Here is a 24,821-nt window from a genome sequence, read left to right on the forward strand (position 1 = left end):
AGCACTGTCCAAAAGGAAAAGTTGATAAATTGTACTTTATCCAATTTAACCACTTTGCTCTCTGGAAAACATCATTAGAAAACCAAAAGATTAGCCACAAGCTTGGAAGCAATACTTGCAAATCCCATAGATGTGAGTATAGCAATGATTGTTTTAATTAACATGATTGATAATTTTCAATTTGGAAGGATGCTGTTTTAATGTATGTAGTGTGGCACTTAGGAGAATATAAATTTTAAAGTAAAATAGTTCTGAATTTGAATCACTGGTTGGCCACTACTGATCTGAAAGGATTAAAGTATATTGCTTAACCTTTCTGGGCCTCAGCTTTCTAAGGAAATCTGGAAAGAAGCAATCTCATGAGAACGTTGTGAAGATTAAATGAGATACAATTTGTAAAAAACTCCTAGCAGACAGCCTGAAACACAAAATGGTATTCTAGAAATTTTCATATTTCATGTTTTCCCAAAATGTATTCAGGTAGAAGGCAGCTATTAAAAAGCATATTTAATAAGTTATGTTTGATAAAATAGAATTTGCCTTTTTCTAATTATAAAAGAATGCATGGTTTTCATAGAGATTTTGATATAGAAGAGTACTTTTAAAGGATAAAATCAATTGCAATTCCCAAATCCTGATGATCACTATTGATATTTTGGTATATATTCTTTCAAAATCATCTAGGTATACATTTGTGGGCTTTGGATCTTGTTCTATTCTTTTGTTATTTTTCTAAATTTGAACAGTTAAATAGACAGTCAACAAAACAATTGTGAAAATTTTGGCAGTAGTAAGCATTTGTTGTCAGTTGAAAACTTTCCACGTTAGCAAGTAGGTTTGTGTATAAAGACAGAATAATATTGGGCAGAGTGTAAAATTATTTCTCTCTCTCTCTCCCCCTCCCCCGATCTATTTACATATATATCCATTCCATCCATCATCTGTCTATCCTCTTTGCAACCATTCATCCGTCAATCTTTCCATCCACTCATTCATTCATTTTTCTATCATCTATCCATCCATTCTCTATATCTTTGTATGTCTAACTATTGGTTTTAGAATGCAAATATTGAAGTGAGTTGAAAAATGAAGTTACACTCTTCTGAAAGAAAAAAACGATTGATTAATTTCTTTAATAATAAAATATGGATTTGTCATTTCAATTTATACAGAGGACTTTTTTATAACTTGAATAAAGTAAATCTCAGCTCCAACATTTGACAAAAATGTATATAAAGCATACCTTAAGATAAAGGAATTTTATTTAAAATATAGTATATAGACAAAAGTGTATTGAAAAGGACAATATTTTCATTATCCAATTATTTCTGAGTGGTTTTTTGTTTGTTTTTTGTTTTTTGGGGTTTTTTTGTTAGTTTGTTTTTGTTTTTGTTTTGAGACAGAGTTTTTCTCTTGTCACCCAGGCTGGAGTGCCTTCTCGGCTCACTGCAACCACCACCCTCCGGGTTGAAGCTATTCTCCTGCCTCAGCCTCCCAAGTAGCTGGGATTACAGGTGCATGCCATGACACCTGGCTAATTTTTTGTATTTTTAACAGGGACAGGGTTTTCCCATGTTGGCCAGGCTGGTCTCGAACTCCTGACCTCAGGTGATCCGCCTGCTTCAGCCTCCCAAAGCACTGGGATTACAGGTGTGAGCCATCGCACCTGGCCCTGAGTGTATTAGGCTTTCACAGGGTCTTGCTAAGTAAAATAGTAACTGCTATAAATTTTTTTGCATATTCACCCTGCAAAAAAATGAGAAAGTAAAAGATGATTGATTTAACACGTTTTTATAAGTCAGGTAGTGTCTAGTTCTTTGCTTTCAATAAAGTGGAAGAGGAACTTCATGAAATTTCAGGTTATAGATCATTTAAAATAATTTTCAATGATAGTTCACTCCAACATGTTGGACATTTACCTCAGAAGTTCAAAGAATTCTGTGACTTTGCTATATCAAAAGTCCTTCAATTCTGATCTATTTATTCAAGTAAACATGTTTCTCAGTACTTACATGTTTAACAATGAAAAAGAGGAACAAAAGTGATGCTGAACCTTGTCTCTTTACATCAATAAGTAGTATTTCTCAACAGACATAGGTACCAATTAAAACGGTTCAATAATGTCATTAAGAGGTGCAATTCCAATAACATTTTACCTTTATCATCTGATAATAGTTTATCAAATTGGCAATCTATTGTTTAGATATGTTAATTTTACTAACAAAGAAAATTCAATCCAGACTCCAAACTTGAAGTATCACAGGAAATTAAAATTTTTATTTAAGTTTTATACATGTTTTTAGTATTGAGATCAATACTAATACTTTATTGATCAATAGTGTGATCAAAAAAATAATGTCTTTTTTTTTTATTATACTTTAGGGTTTTAGGGTACATGTGCACAATATGCAGGTTTGTTACATATGTATCCATGTGCCATGTTGATTTCCTGCACCCATTAACTCGTCATTTAGCATTAGGTGTATCTCCTAATGCTGTCCCTCCCCCCTCCCCCCACCCCACAACAGTCCCCGGAGTGTGATGTTCCCCTTCCTGTGTCCATGAGTTCTCGTTGTTCAATTCCCACCCATGAGTGAGAACATGCGGTGTTTGGTTTTTTGTCCTTGCGATAGTTTACTGAGAATGATGTTTTCCAGTTTCATCCATGTCCCTACAAAGGACACGAACTCATCATTTTTTATGGCTGCATAGTATTCCATGGTGTATATGTGCCACATTTTCTTAATCCAGTCTATCGTTGTTGGACATTTGGGTTGGTTCCAACTCTTTGCTATTGTGAATAGTGCCGCAATAAACATACGTGTGCGTGTGTCTTTATAGCAGCATGATTTATAGTCCTTTGGGTATATACCCAGTAATGGGATGGCTGGGTCAAATGGTATTTCTAGTTCTAGTTCCCTGAGGAATCACCACACTGACTTCCACAATGGTTGAACTAGTTTACAGTCCCACCAACAGTGTAAAAGTGTTCCTGTTTCTCCACATCCTCTCCAGCACCTGTTGTTTCCTGATTTTTTAATGATGGCCATTCTAACTGGTGTGAGATGGTATCTCACTGTGGTTTTGATTTGCATTTCTCTGATGGCCAGTGATGATGAGCATTTCTTCATGTGTTTTTTGGCTGCATAAATGTCTTCTTTTGAGAAGTGTCTGTTCATGTCCTCTGCCCACTTTTTGATGGGGTTGTTTGTTTTTTTCTTGTAAATTTGTTTGAGTTCATTGTAGATTCTGGATATTAGCCCTTTGTCAGATGAGTAGGTTGCAAAAATTTTCTCCCATTCTGTAGGTTGCCTGTTCACTCTGATGATAGTTTCTTTTGCTGTGCAGAAGCTCTTTAGTTTAATGAGATCCCATTTGTCAATTTTGGCTTTTGTTGCCATTGCTTTTGGTGTTTTAGACATGAAGTCCTTGCCCACGCCTATGTCCTGAATGGTATTGCCTAGGTTTTCTTGTAGGATTTTAATGGTTTTAGGTCTAACATATAAGTCTTTAATCCATCTTGAATTAATTTTTGCATAAGGTGTAAGGAAGGGATCCAGTTTCAGCTTACTACATATGGCTAGCCAGTTTTCCCAGCACCATTTATTAAATAGGGAATCCTTTCCCCATTTCTTGTTTTTGTCAGGTTTGTCAAAGATCAGATAGTTGGAGCTATGCGGCATCATTTCTGAGGGCTCTGTTCTGTTCCATTGATCTATGTCTCTGTTGTGGTACCAGTACCATGCTGTTTTGGTTACTGTAGCCTTGTAGTATAGTTTAAAGTCAGGTAGCGTGATGCCTCCAACTTTGTTCTTTTGTCTTAGGATTGACTTGGTGATGCGGGCTCTTTTTTGGTTCCATATGAACTTTAAAGTAGTTTTTTCCAATTCTGTGAAGAAAGTCATTGGTAGCTTGATGGGGATGGCATTGAATCTATAAATTACCTTGGGCAGTATGGCCATTTTCACGATATTGATTCTTCCAACCCATGAGCATGGAATGTTCTTCCATTTGTTTGTATCCTCTTTTATTTCATTGAGCAGTGGTTTGTAGTTCTCCTTGAAGAGGTCCTTCACATCCCTTGTAAGTTGGATTCCTAGGTATTTTATTCTCTTTGAAGCAATTGTGAATGGGAGTTCACTCATGATTTGGCTCTCTGTTTGTCTGTTATTGGTGTACAAGAATGCTTGTGATTTTTGTACATTAATTTTGTATCCTGAGACTTTGCTGAAGTTGCTAATCAGCTTAAGGAGATTTTGGGCTGAGACAATGGGGTTTTCTAGATATACAATCATGTCATCTGCAAACAGGGACAATTTGACTTCCTCTTTTCCTAATTGAATACCCTTTATTTCCTTCTCCTGCCTGATTGCTCTGGCCAGAACTTCCAGCACTATGTTGAATAGGAGCGGTGAGAGAGGGCATCCCTGTCTTGTGCCAGTTTTCAGAGGGAATGCTTCCAGTTTTAGCCCATTCAGTATGATATTGGCTGTGGGTTTGTCATAGATAGCTCTTATTATTTTGAGATACGTCCCATCAATACCTAATTTATTGAGAGTTTTTAGCATGAAGGGTTGTTGAATTTTGTCAAAGGCCTTTTCTGCATCTATTGAGATAATAATGTGGTTTTTGTCTTTGGTTCTGTTTATATGCTGGATTACATTTATTGATTTGCGTATGTTGAACCAGCCTTGCATCCCAGGGATGAAGCCCACTTGATCATGGTGGATAAGCTTTTTGATGTGCTGCTAGATTCGGTTTGCCAGTATTTTATTGAGGATTTTTGCATCAATGTTCATCAAGGATATTGGTCTGAAATTCTCTTTTTTGGTTATGTCTCTGCCAGGTTTTGGTATCAGGACGATGCTGGCTTCATAAAATGTGTTAGGGAGGATTCCCTCTTTTTGTATCGATTGGAATAGTTTCAGAAGGAATGGTACCAGTTCCTCCTTGTACCTCTGGTAGAATTCAGCTGTGAATCCGTCAGGTCCTGGACTCTTTTTGGTTGGTAAGCTATTGATTATTGCCACAATTTCAGAACCTGTTATTGGTCTATTCAGAGATTCAACTTCTTCCTGGTTTAGTCTTGGGAGGGTGTATTTATCGAAGAATTTATCCATTTCTTCTAGATTTTCTAGTTTATTTGCATAGAGGTGTTTGTAGTATTCTCTGATGGTAGATTGTATTTCTGTGGGATCAGTGGTGATATCCCCTTTTTCGTTTTTTATTACATCTATTTGATTCTTCTCTCTTTGTCTTGCTAGCGGTCCATCAATTTTGTTGATCTTTTCAAAAAACCAGCTCCTGGATTCATTAATTTTTTGAAGGGTTTTTTGTGTCTCTATTTCCTTCAGTTCTGCTCTGATTTTAGTTATTTCTAGCCTTCTGCTAGCTTTTGAATGTGTTTGCTCTTGCTTTTCTAGTTCTTTTAATTGTGATGTTAGGGTGTCAATTTTGGATCTTTCCTGCTTTCTCTTGTGGGCATTTAGTGCTATAAATTTCCCTCTACACACTGCTTTGCATGTGTCCCAGAGATTCTGGTATGTTGTGTCTTTGTTCTCGTTGGTTTCAAAGAACATCTTTATTTCTGCCTTCATTTCATTATGTACCCAATAGTCATTCAGGAGCAGGTTGTTCAGTTTCCATGTAGTTGAGCGGTTTTGAGTGAGTTTCTTAATCCTGAGTTCTAGTTTGATTGCACTGTGGTCTGAGAGACAGTTTGTTATAATTTCTGTTCTTTTACATTTGCTGAGGAGAGCTTTACTTCCAACTATGTGGTCAATTTTGGAATAGGTGTGGTGTGGTGCTGAAAAAAATGTATATTCTGTTGACTTGGGGTGGAGAGTTCTGTAGATGTCTATTAGGTCCACTTTATGTAGAGCTGAGTTCAATTCCTGGATATCCTTGTTAACTTTCTGTCTCGTTGATCTGTCTAATGCTGACAGTGGGGTGTTAAAATCTCCCATTATTATTGTGTGGGAGTTTAAGTCCCTTTGTAGGTCACTGAGGACTTGCTTTATGAATCTGGGTGCTCCTGTGTTGGGTGCATATATATTTAGGATAGTTAGCTCTTCTTGTTGAATTGATCCCTTTACCATTATGTAATGGCCTTCTTTGTCTCTTTTGATCTTTGTTGGTTTAAAGTCTATTTTATCAGAGACTAGGATTGCAACCCCTGCCTTTTTTTGTTTTCCAGTTGCTTGATAGATCTTCCTCCATCCCTTTATTTTGAGTCTATGTGTGTCTCTGCACGTGAGATGGGTTTCCTGAATACAGCACACTGATGGGTCCTGACTCCTTATCCAGTTTGCCAGTCTGTATCTTTTGATTGGAGCATTTAGCCCATTTACATTTAACGTTAATATTGTTATGTATGAATCTGATCCTGTCATTATGATGTTAGTTGGTTATTTTGCTCGTTAGTTGCTATAGTTTCTTCCTAGCCTCGATGGTCTTTACAATTTGGCATGTTTTTGCAGTGGCTGGTACCGGTTGTTCCTTTCCATGTTTAGTGCTTCCTTCAGGAGCTCTTTTAGGGCAGGCCTGGTGGTGACAAAATCACTCAGCGTTTGCTTGTCTGTAAAGTATTTTATTTCTCCTTCACTTATGAAGCTTAGTTTGGCAGGATAGGAAATTCTGGGTTGAAAATTCTTTTCTTTAAGAATGTTGAATATCGGCCCCCACTCTCTTCTGGCTGGTAGAGTTTCTGCTGAGAGATCAGCTGTTAGTCTGATGGGCTTCCCTTTGTGGGTAACCCGACCTTTCTCTCTGGCTGCCCTTAACATTTTTTCCTTCATTTCAACTTTGGTGAATCTGACAATTATGTGTCTTGGAGTTGCCCTTCTCGAGGAGTATCTTTGTGGCGTTCTCTGTATTTCCTGAATCTGAATGCTGGCCTGCCTTGCTAGATTGGGGAAGTTCTCCTGGATAATATCTTGCAGAGTGTTTTCCAACTTGGTTCCATTCTCCCCATCATTTTCAGGTACACCAATCAGACGTAGGTTTGGTCTTTTCACATAGTCCCAAATTTCTTGGAGGCTTTGTTCATTTCTTTTTATTCTTTTTTCTCTAAACTTCCCTTCTCTCTTCATTTCATTCATTTCATCTTCCATCAGCGATACCCTTTCTTCCAGTTGATCGCATCTGCTACTGAGGCTTCTGCAATCTTCGCGTAGTTCTCGAAACTTGGCTTTCAGCTCCATCAGCTCCTTTAAGCCCTGCTCTCCATTGGTTATTCTAGTTATCCATTCTTCTAATTTTTTTTCAAAGTTTTTAACTTCTTTGCTATTGTTTTGAATTTCCTCTCGTAGCTCAGAGTAGTTTGATCGTCTGAAGCCTTCTTCTCTCAACTCATCAAAGTCATCCTCCATCCAGCTTTGTTCCGTTGCTGGTGAGGAACTGCGTTCCTTTGGAGGAGGAGAGGTGCTCTGTTTTTTAGAGTTTCCAGTTTTTTTGCTCTGTTTTTTCCCCATCTTTGTGGTTTTATCTACTTTTTGTCTTTGATGATGGTGATGTACAGATGGGTTTTTGGTGTGGATGTCCTTTCTGTTTGTTAGTTTTCCTTCTACCAGACAGGACCCTCAGCTGCAGGTCTGTTGGAGTTTACTAGAGGTCCACTCTAGACCCTGTTTGGCTGGGTGTCAGCAGCGGTGGCTGCAGAACAGCAGATTTTCGTGAGACCACAAATTCAACTGTCTGATAGTTCCTCTGAAAGTTTTGTCTCAGAGGAGTACCCGGTTGAATGAGGTGTCAGTCTGTCCCTACTGGGGGGGTGCCTCCCAGTTAGGCTGCTCAGGGGTGAGGGACCCACTTTAGGAGGCAGTCTGTCCATTCTCAGATCTCCAGCTGCGTGCTGGGAGAACCACTACTCTCTTCAAAGCTGTCAGTCAGACAGGGACATTTAAGTCTGTGGAGGTTCTTGCTGAGTTTTTGTTTGTCTGTGCCCTGCCCCCAGAGGTGGAGCCCACAGAGGCAGGCAGGCCTCTTTGAGCTGTGGTGGGCTCCACCCAGTTCGAGCCTCCTGGCTGCTTTGTTTACCTAAGCAAGCCTGGGCAATGGCGGGCGCCCCTCCCCCAGCCTCGCTGCTGCCTTGCAGCTTGATCTCAGACTGCTGTGCTAGCAATCAGTGAGACTCCGTGGGCATAGGACCCTCCGAGCCAGGTGCGGGACACAATCTCCTAGTGTGCCGTTTTCCAGGCCCGTTGGAAAAGCGCAGTATTAGGATGGGACTGACCCAATATTCCAGGTGCCGTCTGTTTCCCCTTTCTTTGACTAGGAAAGGGAACTCCCTGACCCCTTGCGCTTCCCGAGTGAGACAATGCCTTACCCTGCTTCGGCTCGTGCACAGTGCGCTTCACCGACTGTCCTGCACCCACTGTTAGGCACTCCCTAGTGAGATGAAACCGGTACCTCAAGCAGAAATGCAGAAATCACCCGTCTTCTGTGTCGCTGGGGCTGGGAGCTGGAGACCGGAGCTGTTCCTATTCGGCCATCTTGGCTCCACCCCAAAAAATAATTTCAACTTAAAAATACATTACATTTGGATAAAGTTCCGTGGTTGAAGAAGAATTCAAGGAGGTGGGCTTCTCAGAAAAATTCAAGAAGAGGAATTATCAATGCAAAATTAATCAGTGTGAAATAAGAGTTTGGTCATATATTTTTAAGTGGATGAGACTAGGTAGAAATCACTATAGTATTTAGATACCTTCGGATACACATAGAAGGTTACTGTAACAGTTCCACTGTAATATTTACAATCGGTCCAAATTTATATATTTTGTAACCAGATTGATATCCATTAATAATTTCTTGATATCCATTAAAATGGGTAAGTTCGTAGTTTTTCAAATTTATTTTAGAAGATACAGAGCAAAACATTGAAAACCATTAGTTCGCAGTCTGCACTCTAGACTCTACTTCTTGAAGCCTGTGGTCTGTAGTATGGCCTTCAAGGTGCTTCACAATCTAGCCCCTTCCTACCTCTCTCACACTTCCTTTCCCACTGACTCTGAATTTTAGCCTTGGCCAACTCTTCTCTTTCTTACCTCCAATTCTTAAAAAATCCTACACTTTTTTAAGTGTAGGAAAGCTTTTTCTCCTTTTTCTGATGAATGAGTTCCTCCTATCCCTTAAGACTCAGCTCCTCTGAGAGGCTATCACTGAGAGGTTACACCAGTGTGTCCCCAAAGCACTACCAGGTCCCTCTATCACAATACTTATGGGTTCTAGGATTGTTTATTTAGATATCAGTTTGCCCCACCGGTCTGTGACTTCTTTTATTCACATGTGTCTCTTCAAGCTTCTGGGCACATAGTAGGCGCTGAAAAGTACATGTTGAATAAATGACAGGATGAATGTGTCCTGACATCTTCACTCTCATTTTTAGTTTATTTCTAAATCAGCTAAACCAGTCACCCTATGTCTCTTAACACAGCCTGCTCATTTCTTCTCACTGCCTTGCTTGGGCTCTGCTCACTCATCAATGCCCTCAGCCTTTGTTTTCACTACTAATTGCCCAAAACAGTGCCTCTCTGGTTGACAATGTTCTTGGCAACATTGGCAGTTTTGAACCCACTGAGCATTTTCTCATAAAAACAATGTTTCAAGTAGCAGTTAGGTTTGGCCACAGAGTCTAATCTACTCAAATGTAGTGAAAACACTAGCTGTCTGCAATAAAAGAAGTTTCAGCCCTATGAAAGTAAAAATGTTGTTGATAATGCGACATATTTTTCAAAGATAAGCTTCTGTGCCTTTATTTTTTAAAGAGTTCGTGGAGAAGATGTGTCTTCCCTGTGGTGGCCTTAGTAGACGGGAAAGGAACTAATGTTTGTTAAATGCCTGCTCCGTGCCAGGCACCATGTGCATTTTATGTATTGTATCACATAAGCCTCATGACACTTTTGCCAGATGTACAGATAGCCTTTGCTGTATTACAAACCACCCCACACTTACACAACCATCATTTATGAGCCCAAGATTCTGTGAGCTGGGCACAGTTGGATAATGCTTCAGTTGGTCTCCTGGGGCTCACTCCTGCAGCTGCGCTCAGCTGGTAGATGATGAAATGGCAGGGGCAGGGTGATCTGGAATAATCTGGGTGATCTCTTGGCTGAAGCACCTCGGTTTTCTGTCAGGTTGCGGCCTTTCCAGCAGGTTGGCTCAGGCTCACGGCTGCAATGTCAAAGAGGGCAAAAATGGAAGCTGAAAAGCTTTTGGAGGACTCACTTACAATCTGACACACTGTCCCTTCCTTCACATACTGGTCAAAGCAAGTCACAAGGCCAGATTCAAAGGGCTGAGATATAGACACCATCACTTCATGGGAGGAAGTGCAAAAACTGTGTGGCTGTTTCTAATATACCAAACAAAGGGCATTGTTATTCCATTCCTTGGGTGCCAAAATCCTACCAAATGCACCAGTTCATAAGTAATAGAAGCAGTGTTTGAGTCCAGGTCTCTCTGACCTCCCAATTCTTCTACTCTCTACTATACCAGAACACCTTAGGTAGCCTTCCTTTTCCTCCTTTCCATTCTCTTTCTTTCTCCTCCTTTGTCTTTCTCTATCCATGTCCAGACTCTAAGAGGAGGAAGCAGAAGAAAGAAAGGGTAAGGTGCAGTGAGAGATTCACACCAGGGTTATGTGCCACGCTCTCTGAGTAACTAGCATCTTAGGGAAACAAGGCCAGAAGTAAGATACATTTTAGGTGATTATTTTTACACCTTTCTTTCTTGTTTTCTTTTCACCAAATATTGTGTTCAAGTCTCAATTTCCCCTCTTACTAGCTGTATACTTGGCAAGGTACTTACCCACTCAGCCTCCATGTGCTCATCTGTAAAATGAGAGTAATAATTCCTACATCTATGAGTTGTTGTGAAGTTCAAATGAGATAATAATGTATGCAAAAAACATTTTGAAAACCGTAGGGCACACTCTAGCAATGTGATGAATTATTCATGCTTCTACTCGGGGTCAAAAAGGAAGTATAGTCATGCTGACTGTGGCTCTGACAACTGCCAGGTGCTTTCAAGGCTTTTCAGCGAAGTGTGGGTTTCAGACAAATGGGAAATCTAATAGACCGCTCTCTGCAGTTGGCTGTATTTCCAGCCAGCACGGATATGATTATAATTAGAGTTTCAAGAGTCTGTTTCACATCAAAAGGATTCCTTGGCCCAGTCTGCAGTCTACCTGAGGTATGTGGCCAGACGTGATCCCTCTGGCAGGTGTTTTTATTCGGGCCCATTTGCTTCTTTTCCTGTGCTACCAGGAGTGTCTGTTTCTATTATACTCATTATTTTCAGATACCAGGTGAGAAGAGATTTTCCATATGTGAGATTTCAGATGGTGACCACTGAGCATAATGCATAGCTCTCGCCCCCTCTCCTCACTTCCTAAATGAACAGCAACTCTGACAAATTCACTTTAACAGAGCCAGGCCTTTTATTAGCAGCCAGAGAATAGTCTGTAATGGGAGGAATTACTCTACCCATGCATCTCTCCCAGGAAAAACATTCGTTAGCCTGTCAAGGAAGTGAAACCTCTTATTAGAAACTGCAGAAAAGTCAATTTCTCCATTTTTGCTGCTAAAAGATTCAGAACACATCTCACTGCACACCTGAAATTAACAATTCAACTGGAAGGGGAGGTGAGCCCACTGGAGACAGGCGGAGATGGCTGAGTGAGCAGGACTCCAGATCAGAGCTGAGCCCAACCTGGGTGTTCATGATTTCAAACCCCATTATGGCCTTTCCTGCAGGGTCCTTTTGATCATCATAACTCTTCACTGGGCAAAGTGATGATAGTGCTAAGACTCACCCAGTGTTCAAAGACAGATATTTTTTTTTTTTTGCTTCTTTTTATCTAGCTAATGATTTTCCAATTTTAGCCAGCAGTGCTGAGAAGCCACAACTGTTGTAAGAGTCCTTGATGGAATTTCTTTGAGTAAAATTCAGAAGAAAAGCCCATATGTGTAAGTACAAAGAAGCAGGCTGGTTTCAAGCTGCCCCATTTGCTTTGCATTTATCCTTCTAAGCCATGGATTAAAACAAATGCTAATGATGGAGTTGAATTTTCAGGGAAAGGAAACAGCATCCAAGGTTTATGATCACTGGGGTCATAGGAATGGAAACTCCTCAAGGACAAATTCCAAGGAAAGGTCAGCTTATGCCCTATGATCCCCCATTATTCCTGCTGCACCAAACTATTGTTGGTTTTCAATTCTTGCATCTCATCAAGTCTATTATGCCATTGATTGAAAGGATATTATTTTAGGTATTAATGAGAAAGAAAAGTTGCTGCTAATTAAAGTGAGAAACATATGGAGTGATATACCAGGCTGTTTCAGGCCACCAAGTCTTGTTTCTCTCTTGGGAGTGCCTCTTCTCTCACCTGCTCTTCTCCTACCTGTTATGGTCTCTCCAAAATCACATCTCCTCTAGCTTTTGACTGGTATTTGCCATCCAGTCCATGTGATTTTGGGAAGTTCATTGTGAGCTTCCTATGAACAAAAATCATACTCTATTCACCTGGGGCCCATCAAAGCCATGGGAGGACACAATGCTCCAGCACTTCTGCCCCTTCAGCCACTTGAGGATGCAGCAGGAGGTGCCATCTGTGAAGGAGAGAGCAAGCCCTCACCAGACACCAAATCAGCTGGTGCCTTGATTTCAAATTTCCCAGCCTCCAAAACTGTGAGAAATGAATTTCTATTATTAGAAATTACACAGTCTCAAGTATTTTGTTATAGCTGCATGAACAGACTACCATACAACCTAGTCTCCACCATATTCTTCCTTGATTGTGAGCAGCAGCACATCATGACCACTTGCTACAGAAGCTGCTGTTTGGCTCTAGAGAGGGCACTGGTTGTTTCATGCCAGAATGAGGAGTGGAGCCATGTCCACAAGTGGAGACTGGAACAGAGAGGAAGCAAGCTGGGTGAGGTGACTGAGCTGGGAAGCAACTAAAGGTGCATCCATTAGCCCTTTGCTAGGGAGCCCCCAGCAACCAACCACTGCAGTGCAACTCCTGTGGCTCTTCACTTGAGGCCGGGATTTCGAGGCCAACCTGGCCAACATAGCAAGACCTCATCTCATATATATCTATATACACATACATATGTGTGTGTATGTATATATACATATACATGTACATATACATATGTGTGTATGTATATATACATATATATGTACATACACATACATATGTATATATACATACATATACACATATATATGTGTATATATATGCATATACATATACACATATATACACACATATATACATATATATGTGTATATATATATAATATGTATATAATTGAGTATATATATATATATATACTCAACTTAAAGTCTCTTGCCTTTATTCTCCGACCCAGGCACTGTGCCAGGAACTCCGAGTTAGAGATGGTAATGAGAGGTGACAGTGTGCTGGCAGTCCTCACAGCCCTCACTTGCTCTTGGCACCTCCTCGGCCTGGGCTCCCACTTTGGTGGCACTTGAGGAGCCCTTCAGCCCACCGCTGCACTGTGGGAGCCCCTTTCTGGGCTGGCCAAGGCGGGAGCTGGCTCCCTCAGCTTGCAGGGAGTGTGGAGGGAGAGGCGCTAGCGGGAACTGGGGCTGCACGCGGCGCTTGCGGGCCAGCTGGAGTTCCCGGTGGGCATGGGTTTGGCGGGCCCCTGCACTAGGAGCAGCTGACCGGCCCTGGGCAGTGAGGGGCTTAGCACCCAGGCCAGCGGCTGCAGAGGGTGTACCGGGTTCCCCAGCAGTGCCGACCCACCGGCATTGCGCTCCATTTCTCACCGGACCTTAGCTGCCTCCCGCGGGGCAGGGCTCGGACCTGCAGCCCGCCATGCCTGAGCCTCCCACCCCCTCCATGGGCTCCTGTGCAGCCCGAGCCTCCCCAACGAGCACCACCCCCTGCTCTACGGCGCCCAGTCCCATCGACCACCCAAGGGCTGAGGCCTGCGAGTGCTCGGTGCGGGACTGGCCGGCAGCTCCACCTGCAGCCCCGGTGCGGGAACCACTGGGTGAAGCCAGCTGGGCTCCTGAGTCAGGTGGAGACGTGGAGAACCTTTAAGTCTAGCTCAGGGATTGTAAATACACCAATCAGCACCCTGTGTCTAGCTCAGGGTCTGTGAATGCACCAATCAACACTCTGTATCTAGCTGCTCTGGTGGGGCCTTGGAGAACCTTTGTGTCTATACTCTGTATCTAACTGACCTGATGGGGACGTGGAGACCCTTTATGTCTAGCTCAGGGATTGTAAATGCACCAATCAGCGCCCTGTCAAAACAGACCACTCGGCTCTACTAATCAGCAGGATGTGGGTCGGGCCAGATAAGAGAATAAAAGCAGGCTGCCCGAGCCAACAGTGGCAATCCACTTGCATCCCCTTCCACACTGTGGAAGCTTTGTTCTTTCGCTCTTTGCAATAAATCTTGCTACTGCTCACTCTTTGGGTCCACGCTGCTTTTATGAGCTGTAACACTCAGTGCAAAGGTCTGCAGCTTCACTCCTGAAGCCAGCGAGACCACGAGCCCACAGAAGGAAGAAACTCCGAACACATCCGAACATCAGAAGGAACAAACTCCAGACTCGCCACCTTAAGAGCTGTAACACTCACCGCGAGGGTGCGCGGCTTCATTCTTGAAGTCAGTGAGACCAAGAACCCACCAATTCTGGACACAGTAAGACCCCATTCCTGCCCTCGAGGAACATATGGTCTAACTCTAAACTCTTAGAAATAAAGTTTCAGAAAGGTAGGTACCTTGTTCAAAGTCACACCATTTGTAAGTGGCGAGTCCAGTACTTGAACTCAAGTTTATGTCAAAAGTCTCTCTCTCTTCAGCTACACCATACTGCATCCTCTTATCACATAGCAATATAATTACTTATCATTATTTTTTAGTTGTAGTTATTAAAATTTATTTAGCTCTCTGATAATTTATTATCAGAGACATAAACCAGGGTGCAAAAGTACATTATTAATGCCAAAAATATATTTTTTATTTTATTATTATTATACTTTTTTAGGGTACATGTGCACAATGTGCAGGTTTGTTACATATGTATACATGTGCCATGTTGGTGTACCGCACCCATTAACTCGTCATTTAGCATTAGGTATATCTCCTAATGCTATCCCTCCCCCCCTCCCCCCACCCTACAACAGTCCGTGGAGTGTGATGTTCCCCTTCCTGTGTCCATGTGTTCTCATTGTTCAATTCCCACCTATGAGTGAGAACATGCGGTGTTTGGTTTTTTGTCCTTGTAATAGTTTACTAAGAATGATGATTTCCAGTTTCATCCATGTCCCTACAAAGGACATGAACTCATCCTTGTACCTCTGGTAGAATTGATTCCTTTGTAGTATTCTCTGATGGTAGTTTGCATTTCTGTGGGATCAGTGGTGATATCCCCTTTATCATTTTTTATTGCATCTGTTTGATTCTTCTCTCTTTTCTTATTAGTCTTGCTAGTGGTCTATCAATTTTGTTGATCTTTTCAAAAAACCAGCTCCTGGATTCATTAATTTTTTGAAGGGTTTTTTGTGTCTCTATTTCCTTCAGTTCTGCTCTTAGTTATTTCTAGCCTTCTGCTAGCTTTTGAATGTGTTTGCTCTTGCTTTTCTAGTTCTTTTAATTGTGATGTTAGGGCGTCAATTTTGGATCTTTCCTGCTTTCTCTTGTGGGCATTTAGTGCTATAAATTTCCCTCTACACACTGCTTTGAATGTGTCCCGGAGATTCTGGTATGTTGTGTCTTTGTTCTCTTTGGTTTCAAAGAACATCTTTATTTCTGCCTTCATTTCGTTATGTACCCAGTAGTCATTCAGGAGCAGGTTGTTCAGTTTCCATGTAGTTGAGCGGTTTTGAGTGAGTTTCTTAATCCTGAGTCCTAGTTTAATTGCCCTGTGGTCTGAGAGACAGTTTGTTATAATTTCTGTTTTTTACATTTGCTGAGGAAAGCTTTACTTCCAACTATGTGGTCAGTTTTGGAATAGGTGTGGTGTGGTGCCGAAAAAAATGTATATTCTGTTGATTTGGGGTGGAGAGTTCTGTAGATGTCTATTAGGTCCACTTGGTGCAGAGCTGAGTTCAATTCCTTGATATCCTTGTTAACTTTCTGTCTCGTTGATCTGTCTAATGTTGACAGTGGGGTGTTAAAGTCTCCCATTATTATTGTGTGGGAGTCTAAGTCTCTTTGTAGGTCATTCAGGACTTGCTTTATGAATCTGGGTGCTCCTGTGTTGGGTGCATAGATATTTAGGATAGTTAGCTCTTCTCATTGAATTGATCCCTTTACCATTATGTAATGGCCTTCTTTGTCTCTTTTGATCTTTGTTGGTTTAAAGTCTGTTTTATCAGAGACTAGGATTGCAACTCCTGCCTTTTTTGTTTTCCATTTGCTTAGCAGATCTTCCTCCATCCTTTTATTTTGAGCCTATGTGTGTCTCTGCATGTGAGATGGGTTTCCTGAATACAGCACACTGATGGGTCTTGACTCTTTATCCAATTTGCCAGTCTGTGCCTTTTAATTGGAGCATTTAGTCCATTTACATTTAAAGTTAATATTGTTATGTGTGAATTTGATCCTGTCATTATGATGTTAGCTGGTTATTTTGCTCGTTAGTTGACGCAGTTTCTTCCTAGCCTTGATGGTCTTTACAATTTGGCATGATTTTGCAGTGGCTGGTACCAGTTGTTCCTTTCCACGTTTAGTGCTTCCTTCAGGAGCTCTTTTAGGGCAGGCCTGGTGGTGACAAAATCTCTCAGCATTTGCTTGTCTGTAAAGGATTTTATTTCTCCTCCACTTATGAAGCTTAGTTTGTCTGGATATGAAATTCTGGGTTGAAAATTCTTTTCTTTAAGAATGTTGAATATTGGCTCCCACTCTCTTCTGGCTTGTAGAGTTTCTGCCGAGAAATCAGCGGTTAGTCTGATGGGCTTCCCTTTGTGGGTAACCCGACCTTTCTCTCTGGCTGCTCTTAACATTTTTTCCTTCATTTCAACTTTGGTGAATCTGACAATTATGTGTCTTGGAGTTGCTCTTCTCGAGGAGTATCTTTGTGGTGTTCTCTGTATTTCCTGAATCTGAATGCTGGCCTGCCTTGCTAGATTGGCAAAGTTCTCCTGGATAATATCCTGCAGAGTGTTTTCCTACTTGGTTCCATTCTCCCCGTCACTTTCAGGTACACCAATCAGACATAGATTTGGTCTTTTCACATAGTCCCATATTTCTTGGAGGCTTTGTTCTTTTCTTTTTATTCTTTTTTCTCTAAACTTCCCTTCTCACTTCATTTCATTCATTTCATCTTCCATCACTGATACCCTTTCTTCCAGTTGATCACATCGGCTCCTGAGGCTTCTGCGTTCTTCACATAGTTCTTGAGCCTTGGCTTTCAGCTCCATCAGCTCCTTTAAGCACTTCTCTGTATTGGTTATTCTAGTTATACATTCGTCTAATTTTTTTTCAAAGTTTTTAACTTCTTTGCCATTGGTGTGAATTTCCTCCTGTAGCTCAGAGTAGTTTGATCATCTGAAGCCTTCTTCTCTCTACTCGTCAAAGTCATTCTCCGTCCAGCTTTGTTCCATTGCTGGTGAGGAACTGTGTTCCTTTGGAGGAGGAGAGGTGCTCTGCTTTTTAAAGTTTCAGTTTTTCTGCTGTTTATTCCCCATCTTTGTGGTTTTATCTACTTTTGGTCTTTGATGATGGTGATGTACAGATGGGTTTTTGGTGTGGATGTCCTTTCTGTTTGTTAGTTTTCCTTCTAACAGACAGGACCCTCAGCTGCAGGTCTGTTGGAGTTTGCTAGAGGTCCACTCCAGACCCTGTTTGCCTGGTTATCAGCAGTGGTGGCTGCAGAACAGTGGATTTTTGTGAACCGCGAATGCTGCTGCCTGATCGTTCCTCTGGAAGTTTTGTCTCAGAGGAGTACCCGGCCGTGTGAGGTGTCAGTCTGCCCCTACAGGGGGGTGCCTCCCAGTTAGGCTGCTCAGGGGTCAGGGGTCAGGGACCCACTTGAGGAGGCAGTCTGCCTGTTCTCAGATCTCCAGCTGCATGCTGGGGGAACCACTACTCTCTTCAAAGCTGTCAGACAGGGACATTTAAGTCTGCAGAGGTTACTGCTGTCTTTTTGTTTGTCTGTGCCCTTCCCCCAGAGGTGGAGCCTACAGAGGCAGGCAGGCCTCCTTGAGCTATGGTGGGCTCCACCCAGTTCGAGCTTCCCAGCTGCTTTGTTTACCTAAGCAAGCCTGGGCAATGGCAGGAGCCCCTCCCCCAGCCTTGCTGCTACCTTGCAGTTTGATCTCAGACTGCTGTGCTAGCAATCAGCGAGACTCTGTGGGCATAGGACCCTCCGAGCCAGGTGTAGGATATAATCTCCTGGTGTGCCGTTTTTTAAGCCTGTCAGAAAAACGCAGTATTAGGGTGGGAGTGACCCAATTTTCCAGGTGCCGTCTGTCACCCTTTTCTTTGACTAGGAAAGGGAACTCCCTGACCCCTTGCACTTCCTGAGTGAGGCAATGCCTCGCCCTGCTTCTGCTTGCGCACGGTGCACTGCACCCACTGTCCTGCGCCCACTCTCTGGCACTCCCTAATGAGATGAACCCAGTACCTCAGATGGAAATGCAGAAATCACCTGTCTTCTGCATTGCTCATGCTGGGAGCTGTAGACCGGAGCTGTTCCTATTCGGCCATCTTGGCTCCACCCCCCGCCAAAAATATTTACTTGTATTAAATGTATTGGATATATTCATAATAAAATGAAATTAGTTCTCTCTCTCTGGGTGGTTTGAGTGATGTTTATTGTCTTTTCTTATACTGTTCTGTATTTTGTAAAATTTAAAAAATAAGATTGCATTGTGTTTATATTTTTTGAAAAGTTATTTTTTAAATAAAACAAATATATATGAAAATGCAGGACCATAAAGTGCTAAGCGTCAGCTACTAAATTAATTGCAATGTAAGGAAATCCACAAGTGCCATGCATTAGGTTAGAAACACAGCCAATCAACCTTGATAATTAATAGCGATCAATGTATCCTCAAGTAGGTACTCTCAGAGCCCAGGAAGACCGTGATAATCCAGATTTCACTGTCAGAGATGTGGTGAACCTTTCTGTTTTTCCAGAGAGAGGGGACAGAACATGGAGGCCAAAACACCATCAGACATTGCAGCATCTAGAAAGTAGAAGTCTCTCATTTCTTCACTGGCAATTTCTCATTTTATAGAAGATTTTACGTCTTTATGTGTAGAAATGTCCAATTTCATTGTTCATAGCCATTATCAGCCACCTTCCCTCAAGGAATCCTGCTGGGAATTTGGTTTAAATGACACCACGTATATAAATGTGGGTCTCTAGCTCCTTGCACCAGTGGACAATCAAGAGCCTACTGCTGGCCCAGGCTCCCTGGAGCATCTTTTGTAGGACATAAACCTTCCTTTGCCTCCTTAGAAATGAACCTCTGCCAGCAAGTGTACACTCTTCTTACTGAAATGAGATCTAACAATTTCTTCTCACATACTTACTGATCTTTGACCAACCACTTGTTTATACGAAAAAAAGAGTCCCTTTTCTTTGGAAAAAAAAAAGGTTTGGCTTTCCCCTGCTGCTCAGTAAGTTAAGGCAAGTGATAGAATCTTCTAGGAATGTCAGCCTAGGAGCTCTAGGTATTCACACTTACCACATATCAAAGTAACAGAAGGAATATATTCCTAACTTAATACAAGTGTCCACCTAGACAGTTATCATGTTCATGCATGCTTTCAAGTAGTATGCTTTATAGCTGTGAGGTAAAATAATATTTTACAGTGTGTTATGATTTCAAAGACACACTCAGTCTCACTTAGATCTCATTTAACCATCACAGCAGCCCTATGGGAAACATATTACCTGCTTCACAAGGAGGAAACCAGGTTCAGAAAGCCCGCATGGTGAGTTCAAGATTACTAAGTCAGGACTCAATCCTAGATCTTTCGACTTCAAATGCCAGGCAATTTCCATCGCTTTTCCAAAATTAAAAATTTTATCCTGGATTCTGCTTCTACCAAGTGAATGTGTAGGATGGGAACGATCCTATTCTGCAGCCATCTACTGCAGAAAGGAAAGAAAGTGGGGGAGGAGAGAAGCTAATATCTATTGAGCTTCTGCTCCATGTGGGCTGTTTTCCTTGCACTATCTCATTTAAACATCATCACTTTCTCTGTTTTTGAAAGGATGGCCTTCTTAAGGACACACACACACACACGCACACACACTCACCCTTTCTTTCTCCTGTCCCTCCAGTTCAGTTTTCTGTGTGACACTGATTACATGTTCTTCTCCTCCCTGGCAGGGTGTGTGCTGGTGGTGTCTGTAATAGAACAGCTCGCTCAAGTTCACAACTCGACAGTCCAGGCTTCGATGGAGAGACTGTGCAGCTACCTGCCTGGTAAATATGGGACGAGTCATACTGCTGAGGGTCTGCTTGTCCTCTCACTCATGAGTCATCATGACTGCCTTTACTTCCTGCCCACACTTACAGAGAAGAATCTGATTATGCTATTTCTGTGGGTTGATATTCTTGTGGGGCTCATAGAAATTAAAACCAAAAAAAAAAAAATGCTTTAGGCAACTTCTCCCTGACATTCACTTTCCATCATGGCACAATGAAATTGCCGTGGACCCTTAGGGAATAACATGTTGAATGGCCAATTGTTGTTTGATGTGTTACATTAATAATAATTTGCCTACCTACTGATCATTGCCTTAAGTACTAAGAAGTCAAAATAATGAATAATTTCCAATAATTTTATGTTAACTTGACCGACATTCACATACCAAGATGTACACCTAGGCCTACCAACACAGAACTTTGGGTTGGGAGGACAACTGATCTCAAAATTTCAAATGGGAAAATAATCTAGAGCATTTCATTAATTTAAACTGGATCTCAATAAAGTACCTTATACATTCACCAAAGGAAGAAACTGATTGGTGGTTCAAGCAAGTTGCATATTTGTTTTTTGATATTAGTAGAAATAAAATATTAATCATATTTCCATTATAGAATACTGTTACTTGAACAGTCATAATGAATAAACTTCTTTGAGAGTCAAATTTTTATTCACTTAATGGGAACTAATTCATCTAGGGTGCCTACATTATTTTTTCTGTTAAGTAAGGTAGTTGGAATAATGGCAATTGTATCTCTGATTGACACAGTATGCTGTGCCAATAGCATCAAAGTCTTTTCAGAGAACTTACTGCATTTAGTCATAATATGCATTCACAGGCTAAAATGTTTAGAATTCAAAAACAAAGACTGGGAGAGGATAATACACAAACACATGTGTTTAGAATGTCCCAAATGGACCATTAAGATTTTAACATATTCACATCATAATTACATCTTTCTTTTGTGAAGTTAAAACATGGCAGCTAAACTTCAGCTTTCCCTTCTTCCAGTTCCATTCTCCCCTGCCCCACCTCCCTAGAAGGAACCTTTCAGATGAACTTAATGGTTCTTGTCAGATTTTATACTTACACATTCACTTGTATGGATTCATGAATAATGTGTAATATTGTTCTGCCAGTAATTTTTTTGGTTTTTCTTTGTAAAAATAAGACAAATGTAGAAAACCATGCAAAGCAAATGTATAGCTTCATCAGTTACTGAAAGATGAATGCCCTTGTAAACATAGCCTGGGTCAAGAAAGAACAGATCAATGGCCTCCCCTGAAGTCCCACCCACATGCTCCATCCCATCCTCGCCCTGCAAAAAGCTCAATGAGCTGATTTTTATGGTAAAATTATTTTATTTATAGCTTTATCACTCAGTGAGCATCCCTAGATATTGTAACCTTGCCCAGTATTTAAATGTTTGATGTGTCTTTTGAGTCTATTTTAATCTATAAGTTTCCTTTCCACCCCTTCCTTTTTCTTATCACTTAGCTGTGGAATTTGACCTGTAGAGTTTCCCACAGTCTGGATGGTGTTGATTGCATTCCTGTAGTATAAATGAGTATGTTTCTCTGTGCTCTGTATTTCCTGAAAATTGGTAGCTTAATCAGAGGTTTGATCCCATTCCAATCTGATTCCTTGGACAAGCCTATAAATGATATTGTTTTCTTTCATCAGGAGGCCACTATAGGTGCTTTTACCTTTTATGTTTCCTTTTCTTCTTTTTCTTCTTTTTCTTTTTTTGAGACAAGGTCTCAGTCTGTCACCCAGGCTGGAGTGCTCACTGCAGCCTTGACCTCCCGGGCTCATGAGATCCTCCTGCTTCAGCCTCTCAAGGATCTAAGACTACAGGCACGCACCATCACACCAGCTAATTTTAAATTTTTTTTGCCAAGACAGGGTCTCTCTGTGTTGCCCAGGCTAGTCTCTAACTCCTGGCCTCAAGTAATCTGTCCACCTTGGCCTCCCAAAGCGCTGAGATGACAGATGCGTTGTGAGCCACTGTGCCAGGACTTTCTTTTGGCGATGGTCACAGCTGTCGATGTTCAATGATGAGATCTATTAATTTATTTGAGTTTTAAAACTGTGATATTCTAATCTATTATTTATTTCTTATTTATTAATTGACATATATTGGATGCTTCTCACATCATATTTTAGAAACATTTTTCCCACAGTACTTAGTGGAAAAACATCTAGGAAAGGCCAGATAAATGCTTGATTCTTTTCTTTTATCAGTTTTCAAGGTAATGCATTGGTTTTCTGTTATCATCTCACAGCAAGCAATTAGTGTTTCCTTAACATATCATGATAAAATTATGAACTTAAACATACCTGATGGGTTTTGGTGAAGTGCAATTATTATCCTTTTGAAGTTCAGATGATCCCATTGAGCTTTGACCAGTGGCACCTCCTTCAAGCTGACTCAAGTCCTTTGCACATAAGCCTCAGTAACCTTCGATAGTTTCCTCACTAACTGGTATGACAAAGTGTTCCAGCCCTATCTTGTACATGTCAAGCCCGAGGCTTGAAATCAGTCATTTCTCTTAAAAGCCCTGGTTTCTTTTAGTGAGAAATAATGTTTCAAGACCACAAACCAGATGCTTAGGAATGTTCATTGTTACTGAGTTGGCCACTCTTTTTTTTTTTTCTTTTTGAGATAGAGTCTTGCTCTGTTGCCCAGGCTGGAGTGCAGTGGCTCGACCTCGGCTCACTGCAACCTCTGCCACCCTTGTTCAAGCGATTCTCCTGCCTCAGCCTCCTGAGTAGCTGGGATTATAGGTGCCTGCCATTGCACCTGGCTAATGTGAGTTGACCATTCTTTCTAGGCCTCTTCAGTGGACAGAAATAGGAAACCTATGTATATACATTTACACATGTCAGCTTTACGACAAAATATCTGAGTTCATACTGACACTTCAAATTGAAGTTCAGAACCACAAAATTTTTTTCTTAGTGTCTTCTGTATTGTATCTATATCTCCTTTCCACACAAAGTCCCAATTGTCAAGCACAAAGGAATTGATAGAATTAAAATCTCCAATCATTACTCATTTACCTATCCTTCCTTGCACATAAAACAGTCTCAGAATATCAATTCTAAGGCTACCATCATTAATATATTTTCTAATTCTTATGAGCAGTTAAAATTGTTTTTTTGCATATGCCTTTCCCATTTCTCCACGCTTGTTAATCATTGTCCTACCTTATCTGAGCATATAGCCACTACATATAACACCTATTCCCTTTTCACCCTCATTTAGTCTTAGCCGCATCAGCAACTGTATGATTAATGTTCACCACCAGCCCTTATATGAATTGTCTAGTTGAATTGTTGTCTAAAGTTCATTCCTTTAGCCCCTCCAGAAGGGCTCATAGCAACAAATATTCCTTGAATTCTTGCATGTTGATAACAGGCTGTCTGCGCCCTTTATACTTGAAAGTCAATGCTTTTCTGTATATAAAACTCCTTGGCACACGGTGTCTTTCCCTGAGCATCTTAAATATAGTATTCAAAAGCCTATTGATAATCTAATTTACCTTGTCCTTACAAGTTATTTGCTGTTTATACTTTGAAGTTCAGAAGATTTTTTTTCTATAAAATTTAGTCATCTAACTGGAAGATAATTTGGTGCCAGCTGTTGTGTGTTGATGTTCTCAGGCATTCAGTGTGCTCTCTCTATGTGATTTCAAATATATATTTTCTAATTTTGGGAATGTTTTAGTGTTGGTTCGGTTTCCTTGATTTTGTTTTTTTCCTCTGGGATTTCTGTTATCCACATTTTGAATCTTCTTTGGCTGCCTTTGCTATTTTGCCTGTCTCTTGAATTTATTTTAATCTCTTTATTTATTTTTATCTTAAAATTGTTCCTCCTCTCCACCTTCTATTTCACTTAAGATCTCATCAACTGTTTTCACTTGTTCTTGTATTCATTCTAGTTTAGACTTCACTTCTTTTTTCTTTATTTTGTGTTTTATTTTTCCTGAGTTCTTTTATTCCATATCTGAGTTTTTCTAATTCTTATTCTTGCTATTTTTTCATGTCTTGTATCATTTTATTAATGCCTCTTAGCTCATTTTAAAATAATATGTTTGGAAATAATATGTTATGTTTTAATCCTTTTTTGGCATGACTTTCTGGCATGCTTTTACTATCTGTAGGGATGTTATTCTGTTCCTTAATCTTTTTCTTCTTATAATAACTTTGTATGGGAGTTGACCTAGATACATTTCTGTTGCTCATTTTTATGTGAAATTAGTTTTCAAAAACTCTTAGAAAGAGAGGTGGTTCAGGGTAGTTTTTCTAAATGCACAGAGCTCCTTCTTCTGTTGTTTTGGGGTAGTGTTAAAAAAAAATTGTGGCAGCTTGCTCTCTGAGAT

The 24,821-nt window shown here is 40.8% G+C and overlaps 1 protein-coding gene across 5 annotated transcripts in view; it reads left to right on the top strand.

Annotated features, from left to right (window-relative positions):
- Positions 1 to 24,821, top strand: part of AOAH (acyloxyacyl hydrolase) — a 216,500-nt gene that overhangs the window by 29,330 nt on the left and 162,349 nt on the right. For 3 of the 5 annotated variants that reach the window (XM_055293408.2, XM_055293407.2, XM_055293409.2), the window contains exon 2: positions 20,336 to 20,431. The exons of 1 other annotated variant lie outside the window; for it this stretch is intronic. In XM_055293408.2, the coding sequence (XP_055149383.1) occupies positions 20,336 to 20,431 (96 nt within the window). Of the gene's footprint in view, positions 1 to 11,882; positions 11,967 to 20,335; positions 20,432 to 24,821 lie in introns of all 5 variants that reach the window. One more of the 5 variants, XM_055293411.2, reaches the window with a different exon arrangement.

The sequence above is a fragment of the Symphalangus syndactylus genome, chromosome 9 (genome assembly GCF_028878055.3).
Source record: "Symphalangus syndactylus isolate Jambi chromosome 9, NHGRI_mSymSyn1-v2.1_pri, whole genome shotgun sequence".
In the NCBI taxonomy this organism is placed as follows: Eukaryota; Metazoa; Chordata; class Mammalia; order Primates; family Hylobatidae; genus Symphalangus; species Symphalangus syndactylus.